General features: G+C 46.8%; 1 protein-coding gene across 4 annotated transcripts in view; it reads right to left on the minus strand.

Moving 5' to 3' along the window:
• WAPL (WAPL cohesin release factor) overlaps positions 1-25545 on the minus strand; it is a 199202-nt gene that overhangs the window by 134830 nt on the left and 38827 nt on the right. For 3 of the 4 annotated variants that reach the window (XM_075348989.1, XM_075348988.1, XM_075348987.1), the window contains exons 3-4: positions 9552-10622; positions 9400-9459 (exon numbers count right to left, since the gene is read on the minus strand). In XM_075348989.1, coding sequence (XP_075205104.1) covers positions 9400-9459; positions 9552-10622 — 1131 coding nt within the window. The remainder of the gene's footprint in view (positions 1-9399; positions 9460-9551; positions 10623-25545) is intronic. The other variant, XM_075348990.1, reaches the window with a different exon arrangement.

Genomic DNA, 25545 nt, shown 5'->3' on the forward strand with positions numbered 1-25545 from the left:
AGCTTGGAGTGCCCACACGGCCGCGAATGCTGGAGCAAACGACGCGCCGATAGCTTCATAGACAGACTTTAACCAAAGGTCCATCTGTCTGTCATTGGCATCTTTAAGTGAAGCCCCATCTTCCACTGCAACTATGGATCTAGCCGCAAGCCTGGAGATTGGGGGGTCCACCTTTGGACACAGGGTCCAGCGTTTGACCACGTCAGGGGGAAAGGGATAACGTGTATCCTTAAGACGTTTGGAGAAACGCTTATCTGGATAAGCATGATGTTTCTGGACTGATTCTCTGAAGTCAGAGTGGTCCAGAAAAGTACTCAATTTATGCTTAGGATACCGGAAATGGAACTTCTCCTGCTGTGCAGCTGCCTCCTCTGCTGAAGGGGCTGGGGGAGAAATATCCAACAGTCTATTGATGGCCGCTATAAGGTCATTTACCATAGCGTCACCATCAGGGGTATCTAGATTGAGAGCGGCGTCAGGATTAGATTCCTGATCACCCACCTCTGTCTCCTCATACAGAGCCTCGTCTCGCTGAGACCCTGACCAGTGTGATGACGGCGAGGGTCTTTCCCAGCGAGCCCGCTTAGGCTGCCTGGGACTGTCATCCGAGTCAGAGTCTTCAGCCTGTGATGCCTGGGACCCCCTTGAAGTACGGATTAGTTCCAACTGAGGGGGACCGGGGAGCATAGACACAGCAGTGTCCATGGTCTGAGAAACTGGCCTGGACTGCAAGGTTTCCAGGATTTTTGTCATAGTCACAGACATCTTATCAGCAAAAACTGCAAATTCTGTCCCCGTCACCGGGGCAGGGTTCACAGGCGTCTCTGCCTGGGCCACTACTACCATAGACTCTGGCTGCCGAAGTGGCACAGGGATTGAACATTGCACACAATGGGGGTCATTGGAACCTGCCGGTAGATTAGCCCCACATGCGGCACAAGCAGTGCATACCGCCTGTGCCTTGGCACCCTTGCATTTTGCGGATGACATGTTGTTGTCTCCTCAGAGCAATGTAGGGTATAAGCCAAGAAGCGACTGTACAGTGCAATATAAATATATATGGTACAGGGAAAAAATGCACCAAATAACACTGTGGCACTAGTGGGGCCAGCACTTATGTGCAGCTTACCGCCCGCATAAACGCGGGTGTGTGGTCGCCAGAGTCCCTTGTCTGAGTCCCCCAGAGCCTGTGTCCGTTCTCCAGCCAGACTGCATGCAGGAATGGCTGCCGGCGTCCTGTGGAGAGGGGCGGGCCCTGGGCGTGTTGAGACCAAGTGCGGGAAACTTGCGTCCCCACTGTGCCCAGTGAGAGGGCTGGAGTATGTAAATAAGACTCCAGCCCTCGGCGCTGGCTATAGAACAGCGTCTCTCCCTTTCCCTGATTGACAGGGTGGGGGCGGGAACGAAGCAGAGCTAGGCCGCAAAAGCCGGGGACTAGATTTATGAGCGCTGCCGCCGTAAAAGCGCGGGCAGCGCGAGTCCCCGGCGCACTACAAGTCCCAGCGGCGCCGCCGCTCCCGGAGCGGCCGGCGCGGTAGTTCCCAAGACATAAAATCACTCAGCTAAGCTGCAGTGACTCTAACCCGAGCGCGCAGCGCTAGTGCCCCCGGCGCACTAGCACACCCAGCAAGCCTGGAGTGTGCGTGGCCTGTCTGTGCGGGGACACAGAGTACCTGAACGTTGCAGGGCCTTGTCCCTGACTGTACTCAGCTCCTCCAGCAGGGTCTCTGGGTCTGTGGATGGAGCTCGGCCTCAGGGTTTGGGGGCCGGTAAGATCCCACTTCCACAGAGCCCCTCAGGGGGATGGGGAAGGAAAGCAGCATGTGGGCTCCAGCCTCCGTACCCGCAATGGGTACCTCAACCTTACAAACCGCAAGTGGGGTGAGAAGGGAGCATGCTGGGGGCCCTATCTGGGCCCTCTTTTCTTCCATCCGATAGAGTCAGCAGCTACTGCTGACTAAACAGTGGAGCTATGCGTGGATGTCTGACCTCCTTCGCACAAAGCAGAAAACTGGTGAGCCAGTGATCCCACTGGGGGTGTATAGCCAGAAGGGGAGGGGCCTTACACTTTTTAGTGTAATGCTTTGTGTGGCCTCCGGAGGCAGTGCTATACACCCAATCGTCTGGGTCTCCCAATGGAGCGCCGAAGAAAATGTGCAATCCGCATTTAAACAAAATTTGACCGGTGCAAAAGTATGGGCACCCTTATCAATTTCTTGATTTGAACACTCCTAACTACTTGTTACAGACTTACTAAAGCACTAAATTGGTTTTGTAACCTCATTGAGCTTTGAACTTCATAGGCAGGTGTATCCAATCATGAGAAAAGGTATTTAAGGTGGCCACTTGCAAGTTGTTCTATTTGAATCTCCTATGAAGAGTGGCATCATGGGCTCCTCAAAACAACTCAAATTATCTGAAAACAAAGCTTATTCAACATAGTTGTTCAGGGGAAGGATACAAAAAGTTGTCTCAGAGATTTAAACTGTCAGTTTCCACTGTGAGGAACATAGTAAGGAAATGGAAGAACACAGGTACAGTTCTTGTTACGCCCAGAAGTGACAGGCCAAGAAAAATATCAGAAAGGCAGAGAAGAAGAATGGTGAGAACAGTCAAGGCCAATCCACAGACCTGCAGCTTCATCTTGCTGCAGATGGTGTCAATGTGTATCGGTCAACAATACAGCGCACGTTGCACAAGGAGAAGCTGTATGGAAGAGTGATGCAAAAGAAGCAATTTCTGCAAGCACGCCACAAACAGAGTCGCCTGAGGTATGCAAAAGCACATTTGGACAAGCCAGTTACATTTTGGAAGAAGGTCCTGTGGACTGATGAAACAAAGATTGAGTTGTTTGGTCATACAAAAAGGCGTTATGCATGGAGGCAAAAAAACACGGCATTCCAAGAAAAGCACTTGCTACCCACAGTAAAATTTGGTGGAGGTTCCATCATGCTTTGGGGCTGTGTGGCCAATGCCGGCACCGGGAATCTTGTTAAAGTTGAGGGTTGCATGGATTCAACTCAGTATCAGCAGATTCTTGACAATAATGTGCAACAATCTGTGACGAAGTTGAAGTTACGCAGGGGGTGGATATTTCAGCAAGACAATGATCCAAAACACCGCTCCAAATCTACTCAGGCATTCATGCAGAGGAACAATTACAATGTTCTGGAATGGCCATCCCAGTCCCCAGACCTGAATATCATTGAAAATCTGTGGGATGATTTGAAGCGTGTTGTCCATGCTTGGCGACCATCAAACTTAACTGAACTGGAATTGTTTTGTAAACAGGAATGGTCAAATATACCTTCATCCAGGATCCAGGAACTCATTAAAAGCTACAGGAAGCGACTAGAGGCTGTGATTTTTGCAAAAGTAGGATCTACAAAATATTAATGTCACTTTTATGTTGAGGTGCCCATACTTTTGCACTGGTCAAATTTTGTTTAACCTCATAACGACGGCCGTACGACTTAAAGCGGCGGCAAAACAGGGTACTTATTCTGTTCCGCCGCTTTAAAGCGGCGGCCCGAAAAAACCCTGTAGCGCCCCCCAGCGACCGAAAATCTCGGGGGTTTCAGCTACCGGGGGTAGCTGAGACCCCCCAGATTATGAATCGCGGTGTTTTTTTTGGACCCCGATCATGTGATCGGCGGTATACACCGTATACCGACGAACACATGAAAAAAAAAGAAATGGCCGGTAAAACTGATTTCTTTTTCATCTGACATGATCAAACATGTCAGATGAGAAAGAAATCTAACCCCCTAGTGCCCCCAAAGCCCCCGGTACCAGAGAGTCCCCCCACCCCCACCCCTACCCCCACCGGACATCCAAAATGGCGCCGAAGCGCACAGAAAACTGCCGCCGGCGCCGGCTCTGCAGTCATTTCCCTCCGATCTGAAATGATCAAACATTTCAGATCGGAGGGAAATGTCCTCCCCCTGACCCCTCCTCCGGTCCACCGGAGCCCTCTGGTCACCGGAGCCCCCTCCGGTTCTCCAGAGCCACCACCCCCCTCCCCCCTCCGGAGCGTGGAAGATGGCGGCGCACAGCGCGCGGCCGCCTTCATTCTGCTCTTTCTGCCGCATGTGACACGTCACATGCGGCAGAAAGGTGTCCCCAGGTCCCACTAGGTCACCCCCCGTCACCCCCCCCCCAAGCCCCCGGTTATATGTTACCTGTCTGCCGCTCCGGGCCCGCGATCGCCGCCTCCTTCTTCAATGCTGGCGGCGCATGCGCAGACAGCGGCTGTCAGCTGGATCCCTGCAAGCAGGGATCCTGCTGACGTCGCTGATGCACAGGCTCCACTGTGGACCGGGGGAGGGTGAGTGCAGTGATCTGCAGCCACACTCCTCACATGGAGAGGCTGCTGTTCCAGAAAATGGGGGGTACGTTCTGTGAGCGTGCCCCTCATATTCTGGAATGAGGTTACTGCAGGTCACTCTGCCCTAGGTTGGACCGGGGCAGTGTGAGTGCAGTATTCTCAGATTACTGCACCCACACTGCTCATGGAGAGCTTGCTCTTCCAGAAAATGGGGGATACGTTCCCTGAACGTGCCCCCCATATTCTAGAAGATCCAGAGTCGCCGAGGGACCTCCAAAATGGATTACAGCGACCGGAATTTCTTTATTTTCAATAAATTGGTAAAAGAGGAATGTTTCGGGGAGTGTTTTTTCAAATAAATTTTTTTTTTGTCTTTTTTTTTTCTATTACTGACTGGGTTAGTGATGTCGGGTATCTGTTCAGATGCCGTGACATCACTAACCCCAGGGCTTGATGCCAGGTGACATTACAGCTGGTATCAACCCCATATATTACCCCGTCTGCCACCGCACCAGGGCGCGGGATGAGCTGGGGCGAAGCGCCAGGATTGGCGCATCTAATGGATGCGCCACTTCTGGGGCGGCTGCGGCCTGCTATTTTTAGGCTGGGAAGAGTCCAATAACCATGGCTCTTCCCACCCTGAGAATACCAGACCCCAGCTGTCCGCTTCACCTTGGCTGGTGATCTAATTTGGGGGGGACCCCACGTTTTTGTTTTTTTTTAAAAACCGCCTGGGGAGCCCTCCAAATTGATCACCAGCCAAGGTGAAGCTGTCAGCTGTGGTTTGCAGGCTACAGCTGTCTGCTTTACCCTAGCTGGCTATCAAAAATAGGGGGGACCCCACGTCGTTTATTTTAATTATTAATTTTTTGGGGGGCTAAATACAAGGCTAGGCACCCTTTAGTGCCACATGAAAGGCACTAAAGGGCGCCAGCTTAGAATATGCAGGGGAATGGGACGTTATATTTGTTTGACATCTATCCATTCATCCATTGTAGCATTTTAGGCTGTGCGCCCACAATCAGGATTTGCAGCGTTTTGGGTGCAGAGTGTTTTCCCTGCGTCCATAGCGCTGCGTTGTGCAGTAGAAGCACAGTGGAAGGATTTTTAGAAATCCCATGCCCAATGTGCTTCTTTTCTCCGCAGCATAAACCGACCTGTGGCGCAGCTTCCCGAGCCTCAGCATGTCAATTTATGCTGCGGAGATGAGTGTTCTCTGCAGGTAGCATAGAGCTCCACAGCGGCCTGAACCCAAATCGTGGGCATGGGCAGCTGCGTTCTCCCGTGGACAACACTCACATCTCTGCAGGAGGCTGACACTGTGTACTAGACGCCGTGTCGCTGGATCATGGCCACATAGCCTAACAGTGAGACATTTGTTGCTACAGCAACATTTTTGTGAAGTACCTGTGGATTCAAAATGCTTACTATACTCCTGAATAAAATCCAGTTTCCAAAATGGGGTCACTTGTGGGGGTTTTCTGATGTATAGGTACCCAAGGGGCCCTGCTAATGTGACATGGTGCGCGCAATTTATTTCAACTTTTCCAGAATTCAAATGGTGCTCCCTCCATTCCAAGCCCTCCCATTTATCCAAACAGAGGTTTTTGGCCACATGTGGGGTATCCCTGTGCTCATAAGACATTGGATAACAACCTGTGGGGTCCACGGTTTGTTGTTGTCTCTTGAAAAAGCGAGAAATTTGATGCTAAAGCAACAGTTTTGTGAAAAAAATGAAAATTTTCAATATGGCAACCTAAGCTTATCAAATTCTGTGAAGTACTCGTGGATTGAAACTGCTCACTATACACCTTGATAAAAGCCTTGAGGTGTCTTGTTTCCAGAATGGAGTCACTTGTGGGGGACCGCCACTGTTTAGGCACCTCAGGGGCTCTCCAAATGCAACCTGGCGTCCGCTATTGATTCCAGCCAATTTTGCAGTCAAATGGCACTCCTTCCCTTCCGAGCCCTGCCATGCGCCCAAACAGTTGATTTCCACCACATATAAGGTATCGCCAAACTCAGGAGAAATTGCACAATAAATGTTATGCTGAATTTTTTCCTTTTACTCTTGTAAAAAAAAAAGCTACCTGGTTGAAATAACAATTTTGTGGTAAAATTTTATTTTTTTTTTTTCATGGCTCAACGTTATAAAATTCTGTGAAGCACCTGAGGGTTCAGGGTACTCACCAAACATCTAGATAAATTCCTTGAGGGGCCTAGTTTCCAAAATGGGGCCACTTGTGCGGGGTTTCTGCTGTTTAGGTACCTTAGGGGACCTCCAAATGCGACATGGTGCCCGCAATCTTTTTCAGCCAAATTTCCTTTCTAAAATTCAAATATTGCTCCTTTCGTTCCAAGCCCTCCCATTTGTCCAAACAAAGGTTTCAGACCACATGTGAGGTATCACCGCGCTCATAAAAAAGTGGTTAACAAACCTTGAGGTCAAATTTTTGGAATTACCTCTTGAAAAAGTGAGAAAATTGATGCTAAAGCAACATTTTTGAGAAAATTATTAAAATTTTCAATATGACAACGTAACGTTAACAAAATCTGTGAAGTACCTGTGGATCTAAAATGCTCACTATACCCCTAGATAGAAGCCTTGAGGGGTCTAGTTTCCAAAATGGTGTCACTTGTGAGGGATTTCTTCTGTTTAGGTACCTTAGCGGACCTGTAAATGCAACATGGTGCCCGCAATCTATTTCAGCCAAATTTGCTTTCCAAAATTCAAATATTGCTCCTTCTGTTCCGAGCCCTCCCATTTGTCCAAACAGAGGTTTCTGACCACATGTGGGGTATCGGCGCGCTCATAAGAAAGTGGGGAACAAGTTTTGAGGTCCATTTTGTTGTGTTATTTCTTCTAAAAGTGAATAAATTTGGGTTAGAGCAACATTTTTAGGTAAAATTTAATTTTTGCTTTTTTTCATTCCACATTGCTTTTGTTCATGTGAAGCACCTGAAGGGTTAATAAACTTCTTGAATGTGGTTTTGAGTACTTTGGGGGGTGCAGTTTTTAGAATGGTGTCACTTTTGGGTATTTTCTGTCATCTAGGCCTATTGAAGTCACTTCAAATGTGATGTGGTCCCTAAAAAACTGGTTTTGTAAATTTTGATGTAAAAATGAGAAATTGCTGATAAACTTTGAACCCCTCTAACTTCCTAACAAAAAAAAAATTTGTTTCCAAAATTGTGCTGATGTAAAGTAGACATGTGGGAAATGTTATTTATTAACTATTTTGTGTCACAGAAATCTCTGGTTTAACGGTATAAAAATTCAAAAGTTGAAAATTGCTAAATTTTCAAAATTTTTGCCAATATTCAATTTTTTTCATAAATAAACGCAAAAAATATTGTCCTAAATTTGGTACTAACATGAAGTCCAATATGTGACGAAAAAACAATCTCAGAATCACCGGGATCCGTTGAAGCGTTCCAGAGTTATAACCTCATGAAGTGACACTGGTCAGAATTGCAAAATTTGGTCTGGTCATTAAGGTGAAAATTAGCTCCGTCACTAAAGGGTTAAATGCGGATTGCACATTTTCTGTTAGTACAATAAACCTCATTTCAATCCAGAAATATTACTAAGTCCATCAGTTATTAGATATGAAACTGAAATAGCTGTTGCAAAAACCCAAATTGTTATAAAGAAAAAAGGTTAACATTAATAGGGGTGCCCAAACTTTTTCATATGACTGTATCCGTTTGTTCCTCAGTTACATGAACAGCACTGTGACCTTTCATCTCAAACATACTGAATTCTAAATTCTCTTCTAGCTGTTGTTCATTACTCTTATTCATCAGTGTAATTGTACTTATGTTTAAAGTATTGTCCATTACAATAGCAACAACCTGTTCTTTTTTCAGTTTGTAATCTTGCAGAACTTTTTCCACTAAGGCCTGGAAAAACTGGCTGATGTGATGAGCTTTAGTATCTTTTACTGCCAGTGTCTTGCTAACAATTTCTTTCTTTTCACAAACATATCGAACATTGATGGCAAAATAATTCAGTGAAATGAATAATTCAGGGACTCTGGGCATCCCAGCAAAGGCAATGGATTTCAATATAGGACATTCAGACACAGCGTTTTGTGAGGATCCTCACAAAGAATGAGCAGCCAGTTTGTGGCGTTTTTCTAATCTGCTTTTGCTATTGAAAGCATTATTTTATGAGCTCAAAATCCTTTCAGGTGATGCGGTTTTTTAAAAAAGCTGATCTGCTTTTGCAGCTGACAAACGTACTCAAAAAACGCAGCAAAAACGCTGTGTGAATCTAGCCTTAGATCAGGAATAGAACAGCCATTTATAGGACATTTCATAACTTTCCCAAATTCCTATGAAAAAATATTCAGCACATTCTGCATTGCACTACTGTCCCCAATTAATTATATATATTAGGAGTCGGCCCATTTTATACCGACTCCACCAAAATGAGCTCCGACTGACTCCACGACTCAGACTCCACAGCCCTGGTTGTGATGTTCATTTTTCAGGTGGATTCCAGGTGAAATCTACCTATCCACATACCCTCAGGGCCTTATTTCATTACACAGACATTCACCTTTTTGGAATTCCTCCCACTATAATTTTCCATCTAATGCAAAACTCAGCTCCATCGCTGTGAATACAAACATTTCTGCGAATCTCCGGAATCCGATTGCACCCTTTGCATTCAAGGCTTCATAAAAGCTTCTGCCCTACACTGCTGCTGGGAAAGAGGAATTCATCGTGATGTAGAGGAAACGTTTTCTTTCCAGGGATGTTCTGTACATGGAGACTCTTACAGATAATGAAGCCGGCAGCAGGGCGTACGTCAGACCAGCCACAGTCCATGGTTTCATAAACAACTTGTACTACCAGTGCATCTAGCAGGGTTTCTGATCATCTGGAGCACAGCTAATACCAATCTCAATTTCTCCAGATCTCATTCATGCTTCAGTATGACTAACAATATAATTAATGGCAGATTATCTCACCCACGCCACCTTAAAAAGAATTGGCAGGATTCAAGCAAAGCTGGCGCCCACCACCTTCTTATGGATGCGTATGGCTACTAACCAGTCACTTACCTTGGCTTTCATTAGCAGGTGGACTATAGCTGTTGTCGCTTTCATTGCCGAGTGGCTGCTCTGTAAAATGTTGTGTAAAATGGGCATTTTTTGCTCATTAAATCTATATCAAGTCTTTCTTACATTATAATAAAATGTTTCCTTACACTTACCGATATTATTTGTAGACTGCATACTCTGCATATTAGTAAGGACTCCATAACTAGGTGCAATTGACTCTGATGCCATCATTGAAGCCTTGGCCTTCTTTTTTGATGTTCTCTCTCTGTGTGACCATTCATCTTCATCCTCGTCGTCACTTTCACTCAAGTCATCAAACCCGAAATATTTAATTCTATAGCTTGACTGCCCAAAAGGTCTAGACCCACCATCACCACCAGTTCCATCATCCTGTTCGTCAAATCCAAAAAACTCCAATTTGGCATCCTTCTTCGATTTTGTATTACCTGGGCGAAACCTTGTGGTGGTTTTTGCTGTAGCAAGATCAGCTTTCTTTCTAAGACGCCCTGCCTCCCCTAAATCTGAAGAAGGGCTTGTGGTAAACTCATCGATACTCCGCTCCATGCTATCCTGTATAGTAACGTTACACACAGACAGACATGATGGGTGGAGGACGGTGTAATCTCTAGTCCGACCAATGGGTCTAGGACCACTGCTTTTATTCACAGCATTGGTCTTGTCTGACGCATTGTTAGATTTGCCCATGTTATAACTTGAACCATCTAACAGTTTATCGAAGTTTGAGGAACCCTGTGAAGATTTAGCTTTATTGGACCTACAGTATGTCCTACAGTTTCCAAGTTTCACGCCACCTTGGACAGCATCTTCACTCATCTGCTCCTCTGGGTTGTCCAGTTGTTCGTTAGGTTGCATGTCATCATCTTCATCCTTTGGACTACACGCACCCAAACTTAACTCAATCTCAGGAGATTCTGAAATTTCGTCCGTCAGATCTTCCCAGTCAAACAGTCCAAATTTCTGGGTCTCTCTGGTCAGATCTTTCTCCACTGGAAAATTTAATTTCTTTACAGGTGCCAAATCCCAGTCGTCATCTGCGTCAGTGGTGAAACTAGACAGCATCGGCTCCACAGGCTGTTTGCTGCTGTTACAGGATTTTGTGGAAACCCCAAAATGTAACCAATCCAACGTTTTCTTGCTGTCATACTCGCTCATCTTCTGAGTGCTGCAACTATTGATGTCTTCTATGAAACTCTGTGCATTACCTGACGAAAAAGGAGAAAAATTTTGAAAAACAATTCATAAAGGTTCAGAGTGCGACTATATAAACCTACATTTAAAGGGGGTTAAGCAGGGACTTTTAGCTTTATTTTCTATGGAACTTAACACTTAGGCCATGTTCACACAGTGCATCTTTTATTGCCTTTTTGAGGCCCCGAAGATGCACCTAATTGCATGCATTTCCTACCAACAGTCTGTGACATTTCTATTTTGCTGTCCACACAGTGCATCTTTATTTGGCTGCGTTTTTGAAGATGTAGATTTGACTTAAACGTGTGAAAAAATGCATGCTTTTTTTTGCCGCGGGTGCGTTTTGTGGCCAAATACGCTGCATTTTTGTGGTGAGAAATAGAAATGATGCACTGTGTGAAACAGTCTTAAAGGACATTTCTCGAGAACAGCGCTTATTTTAGTCATTAGATCTTGGAATAATAATCATTTCCACAAATGGTCGTGTTTAAAAAAAAAATGTTCCTGTGCTGAGATAATCTTGTATGTGTGCTCCTGCTATGTGCTGTGTAATGGCTGTGTCTGACCGTACAGGAACATGGTCCGACCATACCACAGCTCCTGGGTAGGGAAGGACGCCAAAGCTGATTCTTTTTGTGAGGTAAAGCATTTCCCTGTCTGCTTTTTAAAAAAATGTTTTACCTCAAAGAGAGAATAATCTGTATACTCTTATGTCCTCGCCAGCCCAGTAGATGTGGTATGATCAGACCATGTCCCTGTACGGTCAGACATGGCCATTACACAGTACACAGCAGTGGCCATATATAAAAGATTATCTTGGCACAGTAATATATATATATATATATATATATATATATATATATATATATATATATATATATATATATATATATATATATAATATAATATATTTTTTTTTTTTTTTTTAATCACACCCAATTGTGAAACCCCTTTAAAGGACAGGTAGTTGCTAATTACAGCCTGTGCTGACCTGCACTGATCTCTCCTGGCTCAGAGCACTCATTGACCGCTGCTGCCAGTGATCCTTACGCTTCCCGTGACGTCACGTTGATTGGCAGCCTCCTCCTCGCTGAATGTAAATCAACATGTCATCGGCAGGGACATCCCTTCAGCAAAGAACTGTACTGTTGACGAGACATGACAGGAAGCGGTGTCTGCCTGCCAGTAAATTCTTAGCCCCATAGAAAAAAAATAAGTCTTTGATAACTTCCTTAAAAAAGATCTTTCACAATATTTGTTTTATTTTCAACTGTATATCAGTAAAAATAGGCAGTGGAGCTAAAACTATTTTTTTCTCACTGCAGCATTGTGGAGATAGGGGCAGTTGAAGGGGGCGCTAACAGATTTTTCTCTGGGGAAATTTACTTTTTCCATTGTATGTCATTGTCCAATCATAAGAATCCAACATTACACAAGGGAAAAAGAGAAAACGCCCTCAGAGAAGGTCAGAACAGGTTTTTTCAGAGTGATCTTACTTGATCATGCTGTCAACTCATCAGTAGAGCCGGGAGATGAAAGCTCCCACTTACAAGCTCCGGAGCATTGAATCTATCACAGGTGTCGGGGCATTAATACTTATTATAAATGGTCCAGAGCCCTGTATGTGACAAACACTGCTCATAAATCATCTTCAATATTCTGACACTTGTGCACTGCAGCTCTCCTACATGTCTGGCACTATAAGGCCTTGTGCGCACTGCGCACTAGGCGTTTTTGCCGCGTTTTTAGCGGCGTTTACCGCGTTTTTGTGCTTAAAACGCAGTGACATTGCTTCCCCAGCAATGTCTATGGGTTTTCATAAGTGCTGTCCGCACACAGCGTTTTTTTGTAGCTGCCTTTTTGTGGTGACCACAAAAATGCAGCATGTCAATTATTTCTGCGTTTTTGACTGCGTTTTTCACCCATTGAGTTCAATGAGATGTTCAACAACGCAATGAAAAACGCATATAGCCGCGTTTCTATGACAAAAAACGCAGCTATAAACGCAATGGGTGGGCAGTATAGTGACGTGTACAGGAAGAGGATTCCTTCTGTTGGTAAACACAGAAGCATGAATCCTCCCGGTACAGTCACCGCTGCGTCCACAACCCGTCCTGTGCATGTCAGCTCCGTGCGGCGCCGTGTCTGGGCGGGAGGTGGAGGCAGCGGCGAAAACAAAAGTGAACAGTAGAAAAAAAAAAGAAGGGAATTTTGTTACTTACCGTAAATTCCTTTTCTTCTAGCTCTTATTGGGAGACCCAGACGATTGGGGTATAGCTACTGCCCTCTGGAGGCCACACAAAGCACTACATTAAAAGTGCAAGGCCCCTCCCCCTCTGGCTATACCCCCCCCGTGGTATCACGGGTTCTCCAGTTTTAGTGCCAAAGCAAGAAGGAGGAAGCCAATAACTGGTTTAAACAAATTAACTCCGAATAACATCGGAGAACTGAAAAACCGTTCAACATGAACAACATGTGTACCCGCAAACAACAAAAAAACATCCCGAAGGACAACAGGGCGGGTGCTGGGTCTCCCAATAAGAGCTAGAAGAAAAGGAATTTACGGTAAGTAACAAAATTCCCTTCTTCTTCAGCGCTCTATTGGGAGACCCAGACGATTGGGACGTCCAAAAGCTGTCCCTGGGTGGGTAAATAAATACCTCATGTTAGAGCTGCAAAACAGCCCTCCCCTACGGGGGTGTCACTGCCGCCTGCAGGACTCTTCTACCTAAGCTGGCATCCGCCGAAGCATAGGTATGCACCTGATAATGCTTGGTGAAAGTGTGCAGACTGGACCAGGTAGCTGCCTGGCACACCTGTTGAGCCGAAGCCTGGTGACGTAATGCCCAGGACGCACCCACGGCTCTGGTGGAGTGGGCTTTTAGCCCTGAAGGAACCGGAAGCCCCGCAGAACGGTAGGCCTCTAGAATTGGTTCTTTGATCCATCGAGCCAGGGTGGCTTTAGAAGCCTGCAACCCCTTGCGCGGACCAGCGACAAGGACGAAAAGTGCATCGGCACGGCGTATGGGCGCCGTGCGGGAAATGTAGATTCTGAGTGCTCTCACCAGATCTAGCAAACGTAAGGCCTTTTCATACCGGTGAACCGGATGAGGGCAAAAAGAAGGCAAGGAAATATCCTGATTAAGATGAAAAGAGGATACGACCTTAGGAAGAAACTCCGGAATGGGGCGCAGCACAACCTTGTCCTGGTGGAACACCAGGAAGGGAGCCTTAGATGACAGAGCTGCCAGCTCAGACACTCGCCGAAGCGATGTGATCGCAACAAGAAACGCCACTTTCTGCGACAGCCGAGAAAAGGAAACTTCCTTCAGAGGCTCGAAGGGCGGCTTCTGGAGAGCAACTAGTACCCTGTTCAGATCCCATGGATCTAACGGTCGCTTGTACGGGGGCACAATATGACAGACCCCCTGCAGGAACGTGCGCACCTTAGGAAGACGTGCTAGACGCTTCTGAAAAAACACGGATAGTGCCGAAACTTGCCCTTTAAGGGAGCTGAGCGACAAGCCCTTTTCTAACCCCGATTGCAGGAAGGAAAGAAACTTGGGCAATGCAAATGGCCAGGGAGACACTCCCTGAGCAGAGCACCAGGACAAGAAAATCTTCCACGTTCTGTGGTAGATCTTAGCCGAATTCGACTTTCTAGCTTGTCTCATTGTGGCAACGACTCCCTGAGATAATCCAGCAGATGCTAGGATCCAGGACTCAATGGCCACACAGTCAGGTTCAGGGCCGCAGAATTCTGATGGAAAAACGGCCCTTGGGACAGTAAGTCTGGTCGGTCTGGCAGTGACCACGGTCGACCGATCGTGAGATGCCACAGATCCGGATACCACGACCTCCTCGGCCAGTCTGGAGCGACGAGTATGACGCGGCTGCACTCGGATCTGATCTTGCGTAGCACTCTGGGCAAGAGCGCCAGAGGCGGAAACACGTATGGGAGCTGAAACTGCGACCAATCTTGAACCAAGGCGTCTGCCGCCAGAGCTCTTTGATCGCGCGACCTCGCCATGAATGCCGGGACCTTGTTGTTGTGCCGAGATGCCATTAGGTCGACGTCCGGCACTCCCCAGCGGCGACAGATTTCCTGAAACACGTCCGGGTGAAGGGACCATTCCCCTGCGTCCATGCCCTGGCGACTGAGGAAGTCTGCTTCCCAGTTTTCTACGCCTGGGATGTGAACCGCGGATATGGTGGATGCTCTGTCCTCCACCCACATTAGAATGCGCCGGACTTCTTGGAAGGCTTGCCGACTGCGCGTCCCTCCTTGGTGGTTGATGTATGCCACCGCTGTGGAGTTGTCCGATTGGATTCGGATCTGCTTTCCTTCCAGCCACTGTTGGAAGGCCAGTAGAGCAAGATACACTGCTCTGATCTCCAGAACATTGATCTGAAGGGTGGACTCCTGCGGAGTCCACGTCCCCTGAGCCCTGTGGTGGAGAAATACTGCTCCCCACCCTGACAGACTCGCATCTGTCGTGACTACTGCCCAGGATGGGGGCAGGAAGGATCTTCCCTGAGACAATGAGGTGGGAAGGAGCCACCATTGTAGAGAGTCTTTGGCCGTCTGGGAAAGCGAGACTTTCCTGTCCAGGGACGTTGACTTCCCGTCCCATTGGCGGAGAATGTCCCATTGAAGTGGGCGCAGATGAAACTGCGCAAAGGGAACTGCTTCCATGGCTGCCACCATCTTCCCTAGGAAATGCATGAGGCGCCGCAAGGGATGCAACTGGCCCTGCAGAAGAGATTGCACCCCTGTCTGTAGTGACCGCTGCTTGTCCAGCGGAAGCTTCACTATCGCTGCTAGAGTATGAAACTCCATGCCAAGATACGTTAGTGACTGAGTCGGTGATAGGATCGACTTTGGAAAGTTGATGATCCATCCGAAAGACTGTAGAGTCTCCAGCGTAGTATTCAGGCTGTGCTGACATGCCTCCTGAGAGGGAGCTTTGACCAATAAGTCGTCTAGGTAAGGGATCACCGAGTGTCCCTGAGAGTGCAAGACTGCTACCACCGCCGCCATGACCTTGGTGAAGACCCGTGGGGCTGTCGCCAGACCAAATGGAAGAGCTACGAACTGAAAATGGTCGTCTCCTATCACAAAACGTAGAAAACGTTGATGTTCTGTAGCAATTGGCACGTGGAGATAAGCATCTTTGATGTCTATTGAGGCAAGGAAGTCTCCTCTGGACATTGAGGCAATGACAGAGCGGAGGGTTTCCATCCGGAACCTCCTGGCGTGCACATGTTTGTTGAGCCGTTTTAGGTCCAGAACAGGACGGAACGAGCCGTCCTTTTTTGAAACCACAAAGAGATTGGAGTAAAACCCTTGCCCTTGTTCCTGAGGAGGGACTGGGATAACCACTCCTTCCGCTTTTAGGGAATCCACCGCCTGCAGCAGAGCATCTGCTCGGTCTGGACGTGGGGAGGTTCTGAAGAACCGAGCTGGAGGACGAGAATTGAACTCGATTCTGTACCCGCGAGACAAAATGTCCGTCACCCACCGGTCTTTGACCTGTGACATCCAAATGCCGGAAAAGCGGGAGAGCCTGCCCCCGACCGGCGATGCGGAGGGGGGGGGCTGGAAGTCATGAGGTAGCCGCTTTGGAAGCGGTACCTCCATTTGCTTTCTTGGGGCGTGTGTGAGTCCGCCACGAATCTGAGTTTCTTTGCGTCCTCTGAGTCCCTTTGGACGAGGTAAATGGTGTCTTGCCCGAACCTCGAAAGGACTGAAACCTCTGCTGCCACTTTTTCTGCTGAGGTTTGGATGTTCTGGGTTGTGGTAAAGAGGAGTCTTTACCCTTGGACTGCTTAATGATGTCAGCCAATGGCTCGCCAAACAGTCGATCTCTAGACAAAGGCAAACTGGTTAAACATTTTTTGGAACCAGCATCTGCTTTCCAGTCCTTTAACCACAAGGCTCTGCGCAAAACTACCGAATTGGCGGACGCCATTGAGGTGCGACTGGTAGATTCTAGGACCGCATTGATAGCGTAAGACGCAAACGCCGACATCTGCGTGGTAAGGTGCGCCACTTGCGGCACTGCTGGATGCATGATAGCATCCACTTTTGCTAAGCCACCGAAACAGTCAGCAGCTACTGCTGACTAAAATCTGTGGAGCTATGCATGGAATGTCTGACCTCCTTCGCACACAAAGCTAAAACTGGAGAACCCGTGATACCACGGGGGGGGTATAGCCAGAGGGGGAGGGGCCTTGCACTTTTAATGTAGTGCTTTGTGTGGCCTCCAGAGGGCAGTAGCTATACCCCAATCGTCTGGGTCTCCCAATAGAGCGCTGAAGAAAAAATGTCATATATACTCACCTGTCTGCAGGCTCCCGGTGCCATGCCCGCTCCCCATCTCCTCCCGGTACCGCCGCTCTGGCTGTGTGCAGTCTCCCCGGGGAAGGACCTTGCTTGCAGGACCTGGCGGTGGATCACCTGATGCAGTCACCTGACGCATCAGCTGACCGTAGTCTCGCCGGCTTTTTCGCGCCCGCTATCAGCTGATCCTGCCTTCAGGGGACTTCATCAGCTGATTACCGGCAGCTCCTGCAGCGATCGGACAGGATCAGACTCCTGTCCAATCGATCGCTGCAGGAGCTGCCGGTAATCAGCACAGCACATAAGTGAGTATTTTTTTTTTCTACTGATGCATCAGCTGATTGTATAATCGGCTTTTATACAATCAGCTGATGTGTCATGTGATTCACGTAGTTTAACCTGACATATTCATGAAATAATTAAAAAAAAAAGGGCTTCTCTATATTTTTGGTTCCCAGCCGGGTACAAATAGGCAGCTGGGGGTTGGGGGCAGCCCGTACCTGCCTGCTGTACCCGGCTAGCATACAAAAATATGGCGAAGCCCATGTCATTTTTTTTTTCTTTTTGGGCAAAAACTGCATACAGTCCTGGATGGAGGATGCTGAGCCTTGTAGTTCTGCAGCTGCTGTCTGCTCTCCTGCATACACTAGTGAATGGAGGATGCTGAGCCTTGTAGTTCTGCAGCTGTCTGCTCTCCTGCATACAATGAACATTTTGAAGAAGGAAATGACATCAGACCTTTTTTTCTTTTTTTTTCATCAACAATCTTTAATGGCATTGTGCACTGATTAAAAACGCAGTGAGCAAAAACGCAGCAAAAAACGCACCAAATCGCGGCAAAAACGCATGCGTTTTTGTCGCGTTGTTTAGCCGTGGGTGCGTTTTTTGTGACAAACGCACATAACGCAGCGTGAAAAAAACGCCTAGTGCGCACATACCCTAAGCAGAATCTGTCAGCAGGTTTTCGCTATGTAATGTGACAGGAGCATGATATAGTGAGAGTGACCCTGAATCCCGCAATGTATCACTTAGTTTACTGGGTGCAGCAGTTGTGATAGAATCAGTTTCCTCTGTTGTAGATTTAGAGCTCTGTATAATGCCACCTTCACAGCTGATTGGCAGTGTTTCGTGTACAATGTATATAGACAAAAAGCCGCAATTCAGTGGTGGCACAGTAGAACCAGGAGGCACGAGGAAGTTTGTTCTGTAGTGATAATCTCCTGCTGATGAAACACGGATTTTACTGAAACAGCATAAGGCTATGTGCTCACGTGTGTGCGCTCTGCACCGCAGCGTAAAGTCACTGCATGTCCGCTTCAGGGCGCAGCTGAAAAGCTCCATTCTGAAACTTTGGTGACTGCAGAATTCATGCGCTCTGAATGCTGCCTCTCCCTATAGACAGAATGGAGACAGCATGCGCGCACAAAAGAAGTGACGTTGCTTTTTAGAACGCAGCGATTTGGCAGCATGCAAAACACTGCGTTCTAAAACGCCTCGTGGGCATGGATTATGCACAATCTTCATAGATTGTACAGGGGATACAGGACGCATGCAGTTACGCTACAGTGCAATACGCAGCGTAACTGCATGCAAATACGCAACGTGGGCACAGAGCCCAAGGCCCTGTGCGCACTGGAAAACGGAATTTTCTTAAGAAAATTCAGCAGGGTCTGAAAGATTATCGCACCTGCGGTAAAAAACCACAGCAAACCGCACCCAAAAACCGCATGCGGTTTGCCGCGTGCGGGTTGGTACATGTGTTTTATTGCATTCAATGCAATAAAGCACATTGAAGAAAAAAAAAATAATTTCCTTCTGAGATAGTGGCTAGAGAGATAAATAGACAGATAGAAGGATAGATAGAGGGATAGACAGATAGAAGACAGATCAATCAACACGCTGCATTTCTCCCGAGCGGTAGTGAGTTCACATTACCGGCCGTGGGAAATGCCCTGTGGTTACCTCTGCTGTCTCGTTGCGAGGCTGCATTCAGTAGTGTGTCAGTGTCAGTCGCGGCTGGATGCAAGCATCGCAGGACGTGGATTATGGCGGAGCTGTGTGTTTCGGGGGGGTTAATAAAGGGGTGAAAGAGGCGGCTTTTTTGTGTTTTATTTAAAATAAAGGATTTTTCGGTGTGTGTTTATTCACTTTACTTACGGGTTGATCATGTCAGCTGTCTCAGACGCTGCCATAATCAAGCCTGGACTTAGTGGCGGCGATCCGCCGCCATTAACTCCTTATTACCCTGACTGCCACCGCATCACGGCAACAGGAAGAGCCGGGACACTCCGGTACTGCCGCATAATGGATGCGACAGTCCCGGCGCAGCTGCGGGCTGATATTCTCGGCTGCGGGAGGGGAGGTGGGGGAGGCATTAACCCTGCCCCTCGCCCTCCCCAGCCTGAGAATACCGGGCCGCCGCTGTGTATTTACCGCAGCTGGACGGTAAAAATACAGCGGAGCCCATGTGTTTTTTTTTCCCTATATTTCCGTTTGCTTTCTATGTGTATTCTATATGTCTGTGTGTGAGTGCGATGTGTGTGTTCTATATCTGTGTGATGTGTGTGAGTGTGTGGTGTGTGTGTGTGTGTGTGTTTACTCTCTGCTCCGCTTCCTCTTCCTGTCATAATGACATCACTTCCCTGAAAACTGCAGGCTGCGATGAACATTACCGCAGGTAAACCGCGAAATACCGGAGGGAATAACGCAGGAAAACGCAATAAACCACTCAGAATTTGCTACCTGCGTTATTCCCTGCGGGATTTCACGATTACATTGCAGTCATTGGAGTAAAATCCCGCAGCGACGTGCAGAAAAGAAGTGACATGCAATTGTTTTTTCCTGCGGGAATCCCGCAGCAAAACATGCAGCTGTAAAAATCCGCATAGTGCGCACAGCATTTTTTTTCCCCATAGGTTTTGCTGGTGAATCACTGCAGAGATGTTATGAACATTTTCTGCAGCGAAACATGCAGCAAAACCGCAGGAAATCCGCGGCAAAAAACGGCAAGTGCGCACAGGGCCTAACAGAGCCCAGAAAGTGACATGCCTGTAATCAGGGTCTCGGCCCCTACAGCATGTTCTCAGATTACATAGCAAAACACTGCTGACAGATTCCCTTTTAGGACACTAAGCGATAGGATTGAGACCGTCATCAGCACAAAATCTGAAAAAAACGGATCTGACCTTTCAATGAGGGGAAAAACACTTCCAGAGAAAAATCTGTTACTGCCCCCTTGGTTGTAGGGGAAATATATCTTCAAGAATGCTTTAATTGGCCTCTTTGCAATCATAAACCATTTAAAATCTAAAGCCAAAAAAAAAACAAAAATTGAGAAAGGCTTTTTAACCCCTTTGTGACCTAGGATGTACATATACTATCCTAGGTTGCCTCTCTCTTTAACCACTTCACCTAAAGGGCAATTTTCAGGGTTTTTTTTCCTGCCCTTCTTTCAAGAGGTATAACTTTTGCATTTCTCCGTCAATATAGCCATATGAGGGCTTGTTTTTTGTGGGGTGAATTGTACTTTTGAATTACTCCATTCCTTTTACCATTTAGCATACTGGTAAAAGGGGAAAAAATTCCAAGTGCAATGAAATTGCAAAAAAGTGTAATTCCAAAAATGATTTAAGTTTGTTTTTTTTCCATTTACCATGTTCACTATATGGTAAAACTGACCTGGTAGTATGATTCCCCAGGTCAGTACAAATTCAGAGACACCAAACATGTAAATCATTACCTTTATCTAAGCGGTGAAAAAAAAAAAATTCAGAAGTCGCCATATTCCGAGACCCATAATGTTCTCATTTTTCAGGATCGAGGGCTCTGTGTTGGCTTATTTTTTGCTTCCTGACCTGGCATTTTTAATAATACCGTTTTTGCTTAGATACATTGTTTTGATCGCATGTTACTGCATTTTAATGCAATGTTGCGGCAACCAAAAAAACAAATTTGGTGCTTGGAATTCATTTCTCGCTATCCTGTGTACCAATCAGATTAATTGATTTTATATTTTGATAGCTTGGGCATTTCTGAAGGTGGAGATACGAAATATGTGTATTTTTTCATGGTTTTAATTTCAAGGGGGCAAAAGGTGGGCGATTTGAACTTTTAGGGGTGGGGGTTTTCCTGTTTTTTTAAAACTTTAATTCATTTTAATAGTTCCCCTAGGGCACTATCACTGCACAGTCTGATCACTTCTCCTGATTCACAGGGGAAATGCTGTGCTACTGTGAGTGCTGGAGCTCTGCTGGCATTCACAGGAAACATGTCATGGCAGCGACAGGGCGGGGTCACCATTTGACCCCATACTTCCATTGCAACCCATTGGTGTCTTGTGATCGCATCATAGGGCCGCTAAGGGTGGCCAGGAACGTGATCCCCGCCGGAGCGCGGTCAGAGTTTGAGAGCACAATATAAAAGGGCTAAGCGGGGCGGGTAGATCAGCGATCCATTTGCACCTGTTTGCTGATCGGATCAGCACACATGTGCGGGAAATAATGCAGGCTCACCACGCGAGCCCGCATCTATGGGACAGACACAGCCAAAGATGTACCAGTAAGTACATCCTTGGTTGTGAAGGGGTTAATGTGGGCTCCCCTCTATCAGGGGGCTATGGCTCAGATCACTTTTGTCATGTGTTTTTTTGCATTGATTGCTGGATCTTTTGCACTCCAGTACATGAAACCTGTCAGTTCTTCACTAACTCAGCTTCCTAGACCATCCTCACAGCAGGGTCTTACAGGCCACCGTACCCAGATGACACATTCCTCAGTGATCCGAAAAGTGGCGCTTAGTAATAATGCCCTTGAACGGCTACTTTAGAAAACGTGTATTGGCTGGTGGTAAGGTTAATGTTTATGTACTATTTACTCTCATGTAAATTATTAAAACGTCATCTACCCTGGAAAACGTGAAAGTATGGCATCTCAGCATGCGGCTGTAGGCATAACTGCGGCTGAGACATAATGAGTCATGCTAGTTATAGGCATTTCCATGAACTACTGTGCTTTATACTCCAGCTCAGAACAGGTTATCATGAAGATGTTTATAATATTCGATGAGACATCCCAATAAGCAGCTTATACGGCTGATCATCACTTCCTCCAAAATAACAGGTCAGATTTCACGGCCTACAAAAAGCCTACAGTGTAACCAGTTGAGGACCAAGCCACCTACCCCTGTTACGGACAGGCACATTTTAGGGTATTTTCATACATGGGGGTTAAAGAGCTGTAACATTTTTCGCATCAGGAAGTCCAATTAATCTTTGCATTTTTTATTTTTTTTTTAAGAGAATCATGGGATTTCAAACTCAATGTCCAGAATTAGTGTAAATCGCTTTGAAAAGTCAGAAAAAGCTTGCGCAATGCGGAGTTGCATAACACAATATGTAAGCTTGGAATTCTTATGTCCGTTTCTGAGCACCACCACCTACAGTATATGGGCAGAGCTGGGCGCTGTTCTCCTCACTTTGTACCGCAGTGAACATCGCTTACTATACAGTCAACTGGTTTTTTCTTGAATACATTTGAGGCTAAAATTTATTTTTGCAATTCAGCCTTATTAAAACTTTTGCAGTGTTTGCCTTTATAGCTGCAAATGTTGCCTATTGCTGTCTGCACATTGAGCTGAAGGGAGGCCAGCAGTGGATTCATTGATCCTTAGGCTATATGTGCACGCTGCAGTTTTTTCTGCAAACAAACTGCAAACCAAAAACGGCAACCTGACACAAAGTCTGGAAATGTCTTAAACGCTTGTAAAGTGTATTTTTGGTGCAAAAAAAAAAAGCACCAAAGACGCACCAAATTGATAGCATGCGTTTTTCATGCCCTCATTGAATTCAATGGGTGAAAAAACAAGAATGAACATGCTGCTTATTTGTCAAACTTTTTTTTGAAAAATACCCCAAAAAACACTTGCTGTGCGTATGTTGCAGTTTGTCAATCTCACTTCTCTTAGGCTATGTGCGCACTAGGCGTTTTTGCCGCGTTTTTAGCGGCGTTTTTTACCGCGTTTTTGTGCTGAAAACGCAGTGACATTGCTTCCCCAGCAATGTCAATGGGTTTTCAGAAGTGCTGTCCTCACACAGCGTTTTTTTTTAGCTGCGTTTTTGTGGTGACCACAAAAACGCAGCATGTCAATTATTTCTGCGTTTTCCACTGCGTTTTTGAATTCAATGAGATGTTAAAAACGCAATGAATAACGCATATAGCCGCGTTTCTATGACTAAAAACGCAGCTATAAACGCAAGGGGTGGGTACTACAGTGACGTGTACAGGAAGAGGATTCCTTCTGTTGGTAAACACAGAAGCATGAATCCTCCCGGTACCGTCACCGCTGCCTCCACCTCCCGTCCTGTGCATGTCAGCTCCGTGCGGCGCCATGTCTGGGTGGGAGGTGGAGGCAGCGGCGAAAACCAAAGTGAACAGTAGAAAAAAAAAAAAAATGTCATATACTGACCTGTCCGCAGGGTCCCGGTGCCATGCCCGCTCCCATCTCCTCCCGGTCCCGCCGCTCTGGCTGTGTGCAGTCTCCCCGGGGCAGGACCTTGCTTGCAGGACCTGGCGGTGGATCACCTGATGCAGTCACCTGACGCATCAGCTGATCGCGGTGTCGCCGGCTTTTTCGCGCCCGGCCGGCTATCAGCTGATCCTGCCGTCAGGGGACTTCATCAGCTGATTACCGGCAGCTCCGGCAGCGATCGTATAGGATCAGACTCCTGTCCAATCGATCGCTCCAGGAGCTGCCGGTAATCACCACAGCACATAAGTGAGTATTATTTTTTTTTTTTTTTCTACTGATGCATCAGCTGACTGTATAATCGGCTTTTATACAATCAGCTGATGTGTGATGGGATTCAGGCACTTGATCCTGACACATCATCTGATCGCTTTGCCTTCCAGCAAACCGATCAGATGATATTGGATCCTGATTGGATGGCGCGGGACCCTGACCCAGGATTACTGCGGAGGGGGGTTTATTTCAATAAAGATGGAGTCACTAATTGTGTTGTGTTTTATTTCTAATAAAAATATTTTTCTGTGTGTTGTGGTTTTTTTTTATCTGTACTAGAAATTCATGGTGGCCATGTCTAATATTGGCGTGACACCATGAATTTCGGGCTTAGGGCCAGCTGATAATATACAGCTAGCCCTAACTCCATTATTACCTGGCTAGCCACCCGGCTTCAGGGCAGCTGGAAGAGTTGGATACAGCGCCAGAAGATGGCGCTTCTATGAAAGCGCCATTTTCTGGGGTGGCTGCGGACTGCAATTCGCAGTGGGGGTGCCCAGAAAGCATGGGCACCCTGCACTGTGGATTCCAATCCCCAGCTGCCTAGTTGTACCCGGCTGGACTCAAAAATTAGGCGAAGCCCACGTCATTTTTTTTTTTTAATTATTTCATGAAATAATTAAAAAAAAGGGCTTCTCTATATTTTTGGCTCCCAGCCGGGTACAAATAGGCAGCTGGGGGTTGGGGGCAGCCCGTACCTGCCTGCTGTACCCGGCTAGCATACAAAAATATGGCGAAGCCCATGTCATTTTTTTTTTCTTTTTGGGCAAAAAACTGCATACAGTCCTGGAAGGAGGATGCTGAGCCTTGTAGTTCTGCAGCTTCTGTCTGCTCTCCTGCATACACTAGTGAATGGAGGATGCTGAGACTTGTAGTTCTGCAGCTGCTGTCTGCTCTCCTGCATACACTAGTGAATGGAGGATGCTGAGACTTGTAGTTCTGCAGCTGCTGTCTGCTCTCCTGCATACACTAGTGAATGGAGGATGCTGAGACTTGTAGTTCTGCAGCTGCTGTCTGCTCTCCTGCATACACTAGTGAATGGAGGATGCTGAGACTTGTAGTTCTGCAGCTGCTGTCTGCTCTCCTGCATACACTAGTGAATGGAGGATGCTGAGACTTGTAGTTCTGCAGCTGCTGTCTGCTCTCCTGCATACACTAGTGAATGGAGGATTCTGAGACTTGTAGTTCTGCAGCTGCTGTCTGCTCTCCTGCATACACTAGTGAATGGAGGATGCTGAGACTTGTAGTTCTGCAGCTGCTGTCTGCTCTCCTGCATACACTAGTGAATGGAGGATGCTGAGACTTGTAGTTCTGCAGCTGCTGTCTGCTCTCCTGCATACACTAGTGAATGGAGGATACTGAGACTTGTAGTTCTGCAGCTGCTGTCTGCTCTCCTGCATACACTAGTTCTGCAGCTGTCTGCTCTCCTGCATACAATGAACATTTTGAAGAAGGAAATGACATCAGACCTTTTTTTTTTTTTTTTTTTTCATCAACAATCTTTAATGGCATTGTGCACTGATTAAAAACGCAGTGAGTAAAAACGCAGCAAAAAACGCACCAAATCGCGGCAAAATTGCATGCGTTTTTGCCGCGTTTTTTAGCCGCGGGTGCGTTTTTTAGACAAAAACGCACATAAAAACGCAGCGTGAAAAAAACGCCTAGTGCGCACATAGCCATAGACTTTCCTGGGAAGTCAAATGTCAGAAAGTTCTGACAATACTGCACCAAGAAACGTGACAAAAAAACACAGCTTGCGCATGTAGCCTTACTGTGAAATTGCTTTCTGGTATGTAATA

This window comes from Anomaloglossus baeobatrachus, chromosome 5 (assembly GCF_048569485.1).
Source record: "Anomaloglossus baeobatrachus isolate aAnoBae1 chromosome 5, aAnoBae1.hap1, whole genome shotgun sequence".
In the NCBI taxonomy this organism is placed as follows: Eukaryota; Metazoa; Chordata; class Amphibia; order Anura; family Aromobatidae; genus Anomaloglossus; species Anomaloglossus baeobatrachus.